The sequence below is a fragment of the Numida meleagris genome, chromosome 6 (assembly GCF_002078875.1).
Source record: "Numida meleagris isolate 19003 breed g44 Domestic line chromosome 6, NumMel1.0, whole genome shotgun sequence".
Lineage (NCBI taxonomy): Eukaryota > Metazoa > Chordata > Aves > Galliformes > Numididae > Numida > Numida meleagris.
The window spans coordinates 18,661,426-18,675,872 of record NC_034414.1 but is presented as its reverse complement, the minus strand read 5'-3'; the positions used below and the strand labels follow the sequence as shown (position 1 = coordinate 18,675,872).

Genomic DNA, 14,447 nt, shown 5'->3' with positions numbered 1-14,447 from the left:
ATATATATCATTAACTGCATGACAATTATAAAGGAAAGTACTTTACTGTAAGCTTACCTCATGTTCATGTCTCTTTCAGGGTAAACTAGCTTGTAAAATTCATCCAGCATTGTCAGTTCCTCCTCTGTCAGTACTGGTACTCCATTTGATCCTTGTTTCAAGTCACTGCGCACTTCATCGTCACCCAACTTGTCCAAAATAAACTGCAGCTCTAGCACAGTCTTTAAACGCTTCTGCTCAGCTTCTTCTCGCATCAGCTGCTCCCTGCGAGCTGTCTTTTTTATTGTTTTCTGGATCTGTTCAGAATCAAAAAGGAATTTAATGCATTTCAATTCCGTAGTGAATTCAGGGGAGAAAAACAGATTCGACATGTATTTTATTGGTAAGTAAAGATGGATGTTGAACCGCCACTTATCAATCTAACATTACAGCAGAATCATCAGTGAAGTATGAAAAGAATCTTTCAAGTAAAGTCAAAAGCCTGCAAATTAAGCCAAATTTTAGAATCGATGCCACAAACCTTAGATTATACTGGATTTTGATCATATTCTTACCTGAAGTCTGCATTTCTCTGCGTGACTTATGAGTAGTTTAGTCAAGCAACTGCAGCCACAGTGTATAAAGTTTCAGACATGAAGGAGTTGTGTGAAACAAGCTCAGATTAATATTACCTGCTTCCTTTATGAATTATTCTGTAAAGCCTACATGATTTTGATCTAGATAAAAGTGAACAAATGTACAAAGCAAAGTACCTTTTAAGTAAGCACTGGATGTTTACAGCCCAAGTTCAGGCTTTACAATTTGAATTTTTTGTATTTTTTTTTTAAAGGCCACAAAGGTCAGCAGATAACACTAACAGAGTAGTTATTCACAATAGCCCATCACAGTCAGTATGAGGCATTCACTGAAACTACTCAGAGGTCAGCTTAAAACAGAGAAATAGAAGTACTCTTTTTTAGTTACACATAATGGGAGGGAAACACATGGAATGTTTTGCCATGAAAGGCTGGGGAGACTATTATCAGTAAGTTTAAGAAAAGCTTTAAAACAAATTCTTGGACAAAAGGTTCACAGATACTAAACGGAACAGGAAGAAATCAGCTCTCCAGCATTCCCAGTTTGAGGATGATAAATGCTGGCCAGGAACAGATAATTAGTTTTGTAATCCATATCGTATCTTCTACAGTTGCTGTCCTAATACTGGCTGAAATGCATTACTAGTCTGAAACCACAGGACATTTCTTTCATTTTTATTCTTACATCCAAAATTAAACTTGTTCCTATTGCAAGTACACAGAAATTTAACCTTCTTTTCCAAAAAATGTAACTCATGATACTAACACTCTCACTCTGAAGCATCTACATTGCTTGCTTGTGTTCGTTTTTCTCAAGCCGAAGAATTTATCTTAAATTCAACTACATAAGAGCTAAGTCTAATCTGAAACAATTGCAAGCAAGCTTTAAAACAAAAGATCAACTTTTTATTCCTTGAGCCGCTCATTTCTCTTGGCAGTCAGCTGACCAGGAAACATTTCAGGACATACTCGTCTGAGGAAGAAAGTTATTTGCTACTAACGTTCCATAAACATACATGGAAACCTGATGCAAGAAAAGCAAAGTAATGGCTTGGCTTATATGCCTCTAAGTTTACAACCAAAACAAACGTAGAAAGCAGCCTATAATGCCAGAGTGCTGATTGCCCTTGAAATTGCCACATAGCTTGTTCCTAAATTAAATACACTTGTTAGTGCAGCAGAATGGTTTAACATTGACTACTAAACGAATTCTAACAACGTTACTGCTCTTTCTGTAACTCATCAATTCGAACTACGTTTACAATGTTCCATTCATGTAGGATGGATTATGATTTCTGTTTGCAGCAGAATTAATTCTTCCTTGAAATTATACTGCATAGGTCTGAACCGTCTCTTTTGAAGTTTTTCATGAAGAAAGGAGAAAAGCTGCTCATATAACTGGAATCGTCTTTTTGGAATTTTACAACTTATTCTTGATCACACTACCATTTTACAATCCTGGCATAACATCAGTCCCAAAGACTATCTATTTTAAGTAGTCTTCAGTTACCTTATAATTTACGAAAATCATTTTAGTCTTGACACTTGTTCCACATTGTAGTTACAGATTGTATTTGCAATTACTAAAACGGCAAAAACCTTGAAAAAGGAACTGCAATACTTTCAGCTGCAGAAACTTGATAACCTACGGTAATGTAAGGAATAAAAAACATTCAGCCACTTGCCAGAGAGAAGCAGGCCTGGGAAATCCCTCTTTTCTCTTAGGAAAAGAAAATTACTTATGGCAACAAGCAGCAGTCTATAATGTTGTATGACAGTCCTGTTCAGTGATCACACCATCTTAAAAATGTCTCTTTTGTCAGGAAATTACCACATTACTCTTGCTCCTATATCTTCAGGCAGTCCTTCAGAAAACATCTTTTAGGGGTAGCTTTGAGGAAACCAGCCACAAGCTAGCACACATTAAGAGAAAATAGTCAAACGTACATATAATGAGCATTTCATCTTCCATAACAGAGGCTGCTGCATCTAGTGTTGGTGAAAGACGATTTAATGCCCAAGCGCTACCCACTGCAGCTCATAGCCCACACTGAACCGCTTTACTTACGTCTTGGCTCAGTGCCATAAAGCTCCTCTGCAGTTCTTTAGCAAATTCCAGATTATTTGTCACTTCCTGGTATTTTGACACCGCATCCTTAAAAAACAAACAAACAAAAGGCAATTTATCAGAAACAGAACAAATCAAACGCTTTCAAAGAACTACTTGTTGCACTTTTAATTTCTAAGTGAGACACAGCTGCACAGGTAACCAACCATCTCTGAACAAACCGCAGCAATGTTAAGTTTCGAACTCTCACTCGCCAAAATATGGAAGAGATGCGTGCATGTCTTACATGTCTTTCAAAGTACACTGAAACATATGCATGAATATGCTAATACTCTGAATAGCATGACACCCTAGTTTAATGTTCGGCTTTAGTTAGTTTTTTTTCCTCAGAAACTTTCAGGCAGGCTGCCCTAGGGACTGGGGTAAGAATAATTTGACAACTCAAAATTGCTTAAGTTTCTGAGAATGAATGCATTGCAATCAAATCAGTATACATTGCATAATGTTCCACTGTCTGCAGATTTTTTCTATCACCAAAGCAATCCACACTCCCTAACTCCCTTACTTTGCAGCAGTGACAAATTACAAAGTCAAATTACATCACGCTTCTGTTGCGATTAATTCAGTAATGGACATGTTCTCGGTAGAAACAAACAAGCCAGAGAAAAGATGCTACTACCTTTGAAAAGCAAAGAACACAAACTGTGGGGTTTTTTTTGTTTTAAATCTCCAGGTATTTCTGTTTGAAATACAAGTAAGAAACTTATTAGCTGATTTACAAAATTATCATCCTTAGCTATTTACAGAAGCAAAAGATGTAGCGAGCTTTCAGCGTTTCTCCACTCAAACACAATTTTATAGTTATGAAGTGTGGTAGTCAGACTCTGCTCTGCATTAAATTTAACTCAGGAGTTTCTCTTCTCAAGGCGGAAATTTCAGTTATCTTCCCTGCTCAAACAGAAAACTTCTCGTGGCTTATTTTCACAATACTGCCATTAAAAAATAAGAACACATCGATTGATGACATTTCACTAGTCAATGGGCACAGAAGAACAAAGTGATTTGTCAAGACTAAACAGATGAAAAGATCACACAGAACAAGGGAAGAACAAGAGATATACACAGACATGCATTTATATACATATAGATAGCAAGCCCAGTTTAGCTAGAGGGTCACGTCTCCTGAGAGCCCTGCAGAACTCAATCTAAGCTAAACCTCTAACTAGACTGCTTATTTGTAAGTTGAGTGTGATCAAGTGACTAAGCTCTTTAACTTCTCCCTGGGCACATTTTCTAGGAAGAGAAGAATGACGTCCAGGGAACCTCGAAGGTACTGTTTAGCTCTTTCAACAATACTAGATTACAATGCAGGCCAATTTTCATTACAGCCTGCTTACAACCTGACCTCAACAAGCGTAACAAAGCATTACGACACGTTCCTCTACAGATTCCTTCAGTTTCTTATGAACACAAAAACTGAGATCTTGCAGGCAATAAGAAACAGAGGTCAAGACTAAGCTCTTAAAAATCTAGCTTTTAACAAGCAGAAGAAGGAAGTGAAATTCATCCCTTCCCTCCCCAACACCACCAAACACTAAGAGATATCTGGTTATTATTTTTTTCTTTTTACCAGTTGATCTTGATTTAGACGTTCTCCCTTGTTCATTCTTTCCTGGTAATCATCAAGTTTGCTCTGAAAGGAAACAAAAATCCCATTACAAAGAGACAAAATCAGTTACTGCTTTTTCTGTTTCTGCTAACAAAATCAGGTACTGTCATATTACATTACAGTAAATACAGACTGCAGCATATTACACAAGCATGCAACTATCATGTAGAAATAGCACCTAAGAAAACTCACCTTCTGGGTTAAAAAAAGAAAATACTTGTCTCTTAGGAAAGTATTTACAACTTGTTACTTGGGTTAGAACAATACATCTTTGTGAACTGTCTTAGTTTCCAAGCAAGGACATGTTTTTCCTAATGGGGAGAATGTTCTGACTGCACACTTTCTTCACTCGTAATTACAAAGCTGAAGTCCTGAGCCACAGTAATACCACTGTATCCCTACAATTCCAGAAACATGACTGTAGAGGAAAAAGCCACTGCTAATAAGATTCTAAACTAGTTCTTTATACTTGTACCAATCAAGATAGTGCAAGAACGCCCATCAACACAGCTCATGTTAACAGCAATAAAATATTTTTATTCAAAGGCACCAAGATTTCTTTCTCAAGGGGAGACACTGAAAAGGAATCATTAGCTTAATTTTCAGCAGGACCAAGTCTCTAATCTGCTTAAATACAAAACTGGGCAAAACACCAAGAGTAGCCCAAAGCAGGTAAAACTTAGGCAGGCCCAAATGACATAAAGGATTTATAGGCTAAATTTTAAGGGTCTTAGGCAGGAAGCAAAGTCTGTATGAAAACCTTACATACTGATCTCTAAGTTTTCACCATTTCTACATATCACATCTGATCATAATTTTATGAAGCTTGTCTTGCGCTTATTAAAAGCTTTGAAATGATCCCTATTCACTATCTTCCTGATCTAGTATAAAAACAATATGAAAACGAGAGCAGGCAAACTTCTTTTTGAACGTAGAAGAATTAAAACCCTGATACAACCATGGTTTTAATTTATACTTGTCACTGAGTGACATGGGTTTTTTTTGTTCTTTGCTTGATTTGTTGGCGGTGGCTTGTGTTTTTTTGTTTTTGCTTCTTTTTTTAATAATTTTACTTAGTGATATTTCAGACAAAATATTTTACTAGAGTTTTTCTAGCTAGTTCACCTCCTCTGCTCAATACCAGACCTTTTAGAATGGGCTATGAAAGAGCTGAACAACAAAGCTTGCATTATTTGATGTCTAGCATCGCTTAGTCAAACACAGAAACACATTTATGTGACCTGGTCCTTTCAGTGTCACCTAGAGATCAAAAAAAAAAAATTATTCAAAAATTCTACGCATTAGATTTAACTACTTTGTCTTTCAGTGCATTAGAGCCAGTAATGGTCTAAGCAAAGTCCAAGAGCTAAGAACTTCCTGAGCTCCAACAACATATTACAGGGAATTTCATGCTGGAGACAGACACTAGCATTGTAAAAAGCTGTCAAATGCAGCAGCCACAGTTGGAAATACCTCAACAGAATTGCCCTGAAAAGCATTCAGTGTACTGGAAATCTACCACATCAGGAAACAAGGCAATTTAATTCTTACACATACTGCCTCGTTTTAAAACAGATGAAAATGTGACTGGACAAAAATGTAAGTAGAGTAGTAGTTTTCAAGATTTTAGAGACCCCAGCTCAGCTGTGAAGAGTTAAAAAGGCAGAGTAAAAAGCTCAAATATTCCAACGTCCCAGGAAAACACCAGCCAGGTTAACCAAATCTTTCTCTGCTTAAGGTAGCTCGAGTCATGCACTAAGCTGGCTTCACAGACTAATTTCAAGAAGTTCCCACTTATTCAAGCCACTTACTCCCATGCTTCTGTTTACCATTCTCTCAGTTACAGTGATGCAATTGTTTGTGAGGCTGCACAGTAAACTGGACTGCTAACGTAAGAGGCTTAAAGTAGTGTCTACAAAAACACGTCAAAAAAACCCAAACAATGTTGGTGATCCAGTTTCCAACACAAACCCATAAGCTATCAAAACAGTAACACCAACAGAATTGAGCACCAAGATCTTGAAGAATCTACCCGGAATTCTACTAAGCCTTTAATACAGTTCCACAGCAAATCCTTATTCCTAAATCGTAGAGATACAGATTTGAAGACTGCACTATTTGACGGATAAAGAATTGGTTGGATGGTTGCTGCTAGAGGACTGTGGTCAACAGCTCAATGTCCAAGTGGAGGCTGGTCACAAGCAGTGTCCCCAGAGGCCTGTTTTGGGACCAGTGCTCTTCAACACCTTTATCAAAAGCATAGTGAGATTGAGTGCACCCTCAGTAAGTTTGCTGATGACACCACAGTGAGTGGTACAGCTGGAACGACAGAAGGAAGGTATGCCACGCCATCCACAGGGTCCTGGGCAGACTTGAAAAGTGGGTCCACGTGAACCTAATGAGGTTCAATAAGGCCAAGTGCAGGGGCTACACTTGGGCTGGGGCAATCCTAGACTATGCACACAAACTCTGGAGAGCAGCCCTGCAGAAAAGGACCTGGGGGTCCCTGGGGCCCCGAGGACAAGAAGATGTGAAGTTGTTAGAGCAAGTGCAGAGAACAGACACAAAGACGACCAAAGTGCTGGAGCACATCTCCTGTGAAGAAAAGCTGAGGGAGCTGGGCTTGTTCAGCTTGGAGAAGAGAAGGCTCTGGTAAGACCTCACTGCAGCCTTCCAGTACTTTCATGTTTCCTCATGCTTGAAAGAGACTGACTTTTTATGCAGTCTGATAGCGACAGAACAAGGGGAACGGCTTTAAACTAAAAGAGTGGCCATTTGGAAGTTAATGAGGAAATTCTTTACTCAGAAAATGGTGAGGTGCTGGAACAGGCTGCCCAGAGAAGCTGTGGATGCTCCATCCCTGGAGGTGTTCAAGCCCATGTTGGACGGAGCCCTGGGCAGCCTGATCAGGTGGGCAGCAGCCCTTCCCGTGGCAGGGAGGTTGGAATTAGATGATCTTTTAAGGTCCCTTCCAAGCCATTCTACGAACAACACTACTTAAAGAAGTTTTAACTGAACATATTGCAAAACTATGCTGCAAAAAACTCACACGATATGTTTTTCTGGCTATTATCTTCAGATTAAGAATGCTGCAATAACCTAATTAAATACTGCACTGCATTGACTTTTCTTCAATGGACAAATATTTTAAGTCTAATGTAAATATTTCGTTTATACAGTTTTCATTCCATGGTTGTAGCAAATGAAAAAACAAAGGGTAATATGTCCATTCCTAGGAATTAAAGAGTTACTTCTCTTTTTTTACCCTAAATGCATCCATACCAGAAATGTAAAAGCTAAAGAAGGAAAGCCCTTTCAGCTGCAATGCAGAGGAGAAGAAAATGGATATTTAGTTGCTTACTTGGAGCTCGAAATCTTTGTGATAATGTGCATTTTTCTATCATCCCCAAGAAACTAGAAGATCAAAATGTTATGTTAGAGAAGCTTAAGGAAGCACAATGCTTTTAATCTGTACTGCAAACTAACAGCAATCTAACAGCAGCATTAGTGCCGTAAAATAACTGCAGTAGAACTCCCACTTAGCAACCTACTGCAGTGCCTTCAAGAAGCAAGGATTTTCATAACTTTACCCCCCTTCCGCAACTTCACCTTCACTCATTCTGAAGCATAAAAGCTAAACCAGCAGAAAAAAACATTAAGTGGCAAAGAGAGCATATAAATTGCCTGTTAAACAGCTCGGGAATCAGAAGACCTTGGTTCTGCAGACAGAAGCCACCACACTTCAGCTCTTTTTCCACTGAGATTCTTGAAGTATTTCAGACTTCCCTAGGAGAAAAGTACTACGTACGTGCCACATGTCCAGGCAGAGGGAGGACAGGGAGATGGTGGTGTCGATTGCTTAAGTATGCCCTACATCTTACTTCAACAGGAAACCAAAATTGATTTTCTTTACTATGGCAACAGATGCTTTCCCCTCACATCCAGGTGAGAGGAAACTCATTCACTCATTACCTGCTCTAAATGTCAGCCTGAAGTGTGCAGTTACATGACATTAGTTTCAAAATCAATACTGGTTTCAAATATGCCTGACCACTCAGTTATGCTGTTAAGAGTCATTTACAGTGCTATGCTATAAACTGGATCATTGGAACGATCTGATTAAAAATAACCCTTACAAAGGGTGGAGGCCAGGAGCAAGAAGGCACTATATTTAACCAGGTACTTTCAACGATATCATTTATGCTAGTTATATCAGCGCAACCGTATATGAAAAGCTGCAGTGTAGAAGGGAAGAGGGTAAACTCCAACCCACTGAAGCCAACTCTGTAGCATTCACTTCACTATAAGCAAAGAAAAGATAGAGAGGTCTATTTCAACTGTTTTCTGAAATCTCAAACGCTGCAAGTTTTTTTAAACATATATTAAGCAATTAAGATAATCCAAACCAGTTCTTGCGTATTTCCCACTGAAAACAAACCAACCAAGCTGTGAAATACAAGTTTATTAACATGTTTTATATTTGCACATTATAATTTATTTTTTCTCCACCATCATCTCTACAGTCATACATCTTAATCCCCTGCAAAGTCTGTTCAAAGATTTTTTAAAAAGTATATTTTCTCAACAAAATAGGGAAAAAAAATCAAGGTTAAATACTTGAAAGGTATAAAGAATCAAGTAAGGAAATTCAAAACCTCTCTCAAAAGAAAAAGCAACCCACAATTCTCTACCTCGGTACAATTTATATCATATATATATACACACCTAACAGAAGTTCCCAAAAGCTCTTTCAATCAGAGGTTTCAATGAAAGTTTCAGACTTCCAATACGCAGCTTCAAACAGTTTTACAATCCCTCGCTTTCAAAATCACGTCTCATCTCCAAAGATAAATTTGAACTAGCCCCATACTTCATCCAGCACAGATGGCAACGGGACCTTTCTGAAGCAGTACTTGTTTTTCAGTAACTTCTAGATCAGCATTCCAGAAGAATCAACTTACATGTGTGGGTGAAGAAAGGGAGAAAGAGGAGGTGACGATTCCTTCTTTAAAGAACAGCGTGCAACAGTGACAGACCCTACTAGCTGCCGCAATCAGCAACGTATCCTGCATCCTTCCACTGCTATAAAGATTGCAGAGAGAAGACACTTGCACCATGCAGGCAACAGGGACATGACTATGTTCATCTTAACAGGACAGGACCCACACAGGCTGCAAATCCAGACTAGCCCTAGGGCTGGTCTGTTGCCATGAAACAAAAGAGCCCGCTTACAGGGCAAACTATCGATAGAACCAAGCTACACAAGGAGAGGGGTTCTGGAGAGACACAGGGTGTCCCTCAACATCTAAGTGGGCCACATCATGGTGCAAAAGCTCTTAGGCATGCTGACGGGCAACTTGGAACACGGCACTTTCCTGCTATCACTAGCTGCATCTACAGGAATAGAAAACTGATCTCAGCTTTTACTATAGGTTACTAACTCTTAATCCAACATTTTAGTGAATGGGAAAGACAGCTGCCTATTAGGTCAGAACAACCTAAATACACAGGAATTTTCACTGCAACAGTAGCTGGATAACAGTTACAGAGGCAGCCTTAATTTTTCAACCCAGTCAGGATTACACGTATTCAGAAATTCAGAGACAAGCTGATAAAGCAACAGCGTCTTAAATTACAAATGACAGCTAAAATGCCCCACCTTTACAACTGCAAATCGAATACACCAAGGCTAGGTCGCATCAAGTAGTTTAAGTTAACATACATCATATTTGCAGTTCCCCAAGAATAATCTTTGTGATCACCTGCCCATATCTTAAAACGTGTTAGCAAATGAGAGATTTTGTCCCTTCTAAAGAAAGGTTTAAAAAATTGTTTTTAAGTAGCTCGTGCTACATTATACAAGCTGAAATCATAAGGCTCTTTGTTTTTTTGTTCCCTGTTGTAACAAGACATGAGTTTGATCTACACTGAATCAGCTTAAGATGGAAAGCATCTACTCACCTAACAACAGAAGAAAAAAACAGGATGGCATTCCTATCATATCCAAAGACAAAGAGATGAAGAGAACACAGACGTTTTCGGGCCATGTCTCTACATACATTTATGAACAGTAATTTACTTTCTCTTAATTCCCTTTAACACATGCCAGACTTGTTTCAAGTAATAAGATTACTTTTAAGAGAAGAAAATAAAACCATAACTAACGACCTACCACTTCTAATATATTCAGAAACATTCAGAATAGTACAGAAGTCAGCAATATTGTGATTTGAAATTCTATACTCTATTTTGCTGGTCATGTGATTTTGTGCTCAGAGCTTAAAAGGGAACATGACAACAATTCACCTCAAACTTTGAGTTTTTTCATAAGGAATGACCTTTATTTAACTAAAAGCTGCACATACCATTTAAGTGCTAAGACAGTACTTCTTACTCTTCTTCCACTGAAAGCATGGCTGACTAAGACATAATTTTATAACTGTTCTCAAAAATGGAGCCCTCAAACTAATCTCTCTACCAGCCTTTGTAATCAGCTGCTGACAAACAATTACATGTTCAGCTAAGCAGGAATTTTCTGTGTGATCTACCCAATTTTCCCACTCATTCCTAACTGGATGCTATCCAGCGTGATTTTACTTTCTGGACAGTTAAAAAAAATCTCAAGGAAAATTAATTTACATATTTTTGTGAACTTATTAAGTAATACAGTAAAAATACTGAAGTCCACGTGTACAGTAAGTTACACATCTAATGCTCTCTTTGTTGAAAGAATGCTGATCTACTAAAGAACTGTTGGTTCCCCAACTAAAGGACAGGCTCGAGCCCACAAATTAGTAACTCTTATTTAATACATAAAGATCAATGGGGGGGGGGGGGGGGGCAGAGCACTGATTCTCCCGAAGAGATGCTCTAAGTAATTTTAATTTAATTACCTTTCCAGAAAAAAAGGCACTTCCCCTGCAGTCAGCTGCTATGACACCATAATGATAAAAACATGATGACAACAGCCACAGACACAAAAAAATAACAAGAACCTAGGGCTTTAATGAGAGCAGTAACACTAATTTTCACTCTGCTCCATTGAAACAACGGCCTTCCACACGTCCTTTTAACTTAAGGTACTACAGAAGCCCTCCAGAAGGTCCATTCAAATAGAGAGGAATGGACAAACCAAGTGTAAATTAGGTGTGAATTATTTATTTTAAAAGGTAAATAAAAGCGCCACTGGAAAGGAAAGCTGACTTGCACACCAGTAAGTGTGTTTATCCTCTTCATTTCTTCAACGTACAGAATAGATCAGAAGGCCATCCGATTTAAAAATACTCATTTTCAACATCATAGAAAACTATTTTCCTATTTTTTTCCTATCTTTTAGTACCATACAACATGGTGTATGCTGGACACCATCATTCCAAACCATTTTATCAGAATCATTTGAGATGCGTACTGAAAGATTTGTATTCCTTCTCAAGATGAGGGTCAGTGCTCTTCTGCAGGCACACATTTGTATGCATCAGCACATTTAAGAAAAATGTTTTGACTCATCTATACACAACAGTATTCAGACAAGGGTCAAGAAGTGATCCTTCAATTCTAAAGCTTATTTAAAAGCTCCCAGCACATTTCTTTTTTATTTTTATTTTTATTTTTTTTTAACAGCAGGAAAATCCAACGTTTTTTGTTTGGTTTTTTTCAAGTGAGAAACCACTGCACACACAGATTTACAGCTGCAAAGTAAAGCACGGCTTGCTTCATTCACTACTCACCTGTAAGGGCTAATGTTTTTGCCTTCTACAGTCTGCTCACCTAGACTACTAGACCCTAAAATGCTAGTTGAATAACTGAAGAGCAACTGTGCTTATTAACTCTTAAGAGCTAAAACAGAGTTAGGGCCTCAGCAGAGACCTGAAATTCTACCCGAGCGCTCCCAAATTTTAGTTTGGCAATGCCGTGCTTCCAAGTATGCCCAGAGGCTCCATGCCTGCTGGTGCCTTACTGAAGGACCCCTCGTGCACTGTGGGTTGGGAACCCCTCCTTGTCTCCCGGCATCCCACAGCGCTAAGCACGGAACGGTGCCATGTAAATCCCCACTATCGACAGCATCTTCTTCTCTCTGTCACAAACCCGAACCCTCCCAGGCTCACGGATTTAGCAGCGGCTCTTTCTACAAATAACCGCCCAAAGGCCGCTCTCAGTTGACCCGGGACTCCCGAGGGGCGAGCGCGGAGCGAAGCGAGGAGCTGCGGGCGGGGCGGCCCGGCTTTGTGCGGGCTGCTGGCACAATGCAGTTCCGCCGGGGAGGCTTAGGCGGCCTCGCCGCCGCCATGTTAGCTCCCGCCTCCATGTGCGCGGCTCGGGGGGACGCGGCGCTCCGGCCCCGCGGCTCGGCCCGGCGCAGCGGGCAGGGGGAGCGCTGCCGGCGGGGTGCGCGGCCGGAGGAGCGCCGGGAACGGCGGCCCTCCCGCAGCACGGCCGGGCAGAGCCCCGCCGCGGCGAACAAAAGGCGGAAGGGGGAGGGGGCCGCGCCGCCGGGGGCTCGCCGGGAGGGGGCCGCGGTCCGCAGCGGAGTTGTAACCCTCGGCCCCCGCCCTCGGCCGCTACCCCGCGGGCAAGAGCCGCGTTCGGTCCTCGGGGCCGAGCGGGGCCCGGAGAGGGGGCGGCCTGCGGAGGGGGCCGGGGGACCCCCGAAAGAGGAAGGGGAAAGGCCGGGAGAGCGCGGCTCGCCCTTCTGGAACCTTCCAGCGGGCGGCCCCTGGGGGCGACGCCGGGAACAACCCGCGCGGCCGCGGCTCCCCGGCCCGGAGCGGGGACGGGGGGACACGACCCGGCCCGGGGAAGCGACGGCGCTGGGCCGGCTCAGCGTCCCCTGAGACGGTGGGGCAGGGGCCGCCGGCACACAGCTGCTGCCCGGGGCCCAGCGGGGAGCCCGATGGGCCCGCGACCCTCCCTGGGGGCAGCCGGGTACGGGGCCGGGAGGGAAAGAGAAGGGAGCACCTTTTTCTTCTCGAGGTTGCGGAGCTTTTTGTCGATCACCCCCAAGATCTGCTTCATGGCCTCGGTCTGCACCGAGGTGATGCTGCCGCCCGACGCCTGCGGGGCCGCCGCTGCCGCCGCCGGGGCCTGCTCGCTGCCGCCCGGGCCCGCTTTCCCGCTGCTGCTGCTCGCCATGGTGCTGTTGGTAGCCGAGGGCATCTCTGCGAGAGAGAGAGCGCGTGAGGGGAACGGGCCGCCGGAGGGGACACGCGGGAGGGCGGGCGCGCACTCGGCCGCTTCCCCACGCCCAGGACGGACGCGCGCCAGCCGCACCTGCCGGCCACGCGCGCCCCCGTCCCGCTGACTCGGCCCCGGGCGCGCGCGGGGCGGTCACGTGACGGGCAGCCTCGCGCCGGCGCTCGCCCAGCCAACGGTCATTCCCCGAGCGCGGCCATTTCGACCCCCCCCTCCCTCCCCGCCCCGCCGGTGACCGGAGGGCCTCGCCGCCCCCCTCACCGTGTGCGTGAGTGGCCCGGGGGAGGGGGGACTCGGTGCGCTGCGCTCTCGCTAGAGAAATGACCGCCTCAGCCGACTCCGGCCCCGCGCTGCTCCTTCTACCTCCGCACAGCGCTACTATGGGAGAGAGCGAGAGCGCGCACGCGAGCGCGTAAGGCAGGCGGAGCGAGCGGGAGCGAGCGGCGCGGGGTCCTCGCCGTCCGCGAGTGCCCGCGGAGAACGCCTGAGCCCGCCGCGCAGGCGGAGGAAGGGCCTTCCAGCCGCGCCGCTGCCCTTCGGCTCGGCTCGCTCGGGTCCTTCAGGCGCGCGCCGGGCGCCTCAGCGCCAGACACAATAGCGGGGCGGGGCAACCGAGGCGAGGCTCCCACCGCCTTCAGCGGGCTTCGGTGCCTGCGGTGGGGCCGGGTGAGGGTCTCGCACAGCGCGAGCCGAGCCCAGCGGAGCAACGGGAGCCCGTCGGGGCCGGGCGCCCGGCGGCAGCCTGGCTCCGGACGCGCACTTCGCCTGCTGGTGCCCTCGAGGCATGCGTCTGTCCCGGTGACTGGAGCGCCGCAGGCGTTATTTGGGCCTCGCTCACCTCGTTTCGGCCACTGGAAGCAGTTGGCTATTTTGTTTTTCAGGCTGGGATTCATATTTAATCCTCCTAAGCTTCACAACAAAATATCTCAATGCAATATACGCATTT

At 43.7% G+C, this 14,447-nt stretch overlaps 1 protein-coding gene across 1 annotated transcript in view; it reads right to left on the bottom strand.

The window, feature by feature from the left end:
- The window catches only part of CAPRIN1 (cell cycle associated protein 1), a 33,748-nt gene extending 19,840 nt beyond the window's left edge, over window positions 1-13,908 (bottom strand). The window contains exons 1-5 of the mRNA XM_021403090.1: window positions 13,763-13,908; window positions 13,268-13,467; window positions 4,274-4,336; window positions 2,644-2,730; window positions 58-296 (exon numbers count right to left, since the gene is read on the bottom strand). Coding sequence (XP_021258765.1) covers window positions 58-296; window positions 2,644-2,730; window positions 4,274-4,336; window positions 13,268-13,465 — 587 coding nt within the window. The 5' untranslated portion in view covers window positions 13,466-13,467; window positions 13,763-13,908. The remainder of the gene's footprint in view (window positions 1-57; window positions 297-2,643; window positions 2,731-4,273; window positions 4,337-13,267; window positions 13,468-13,762) is intronic.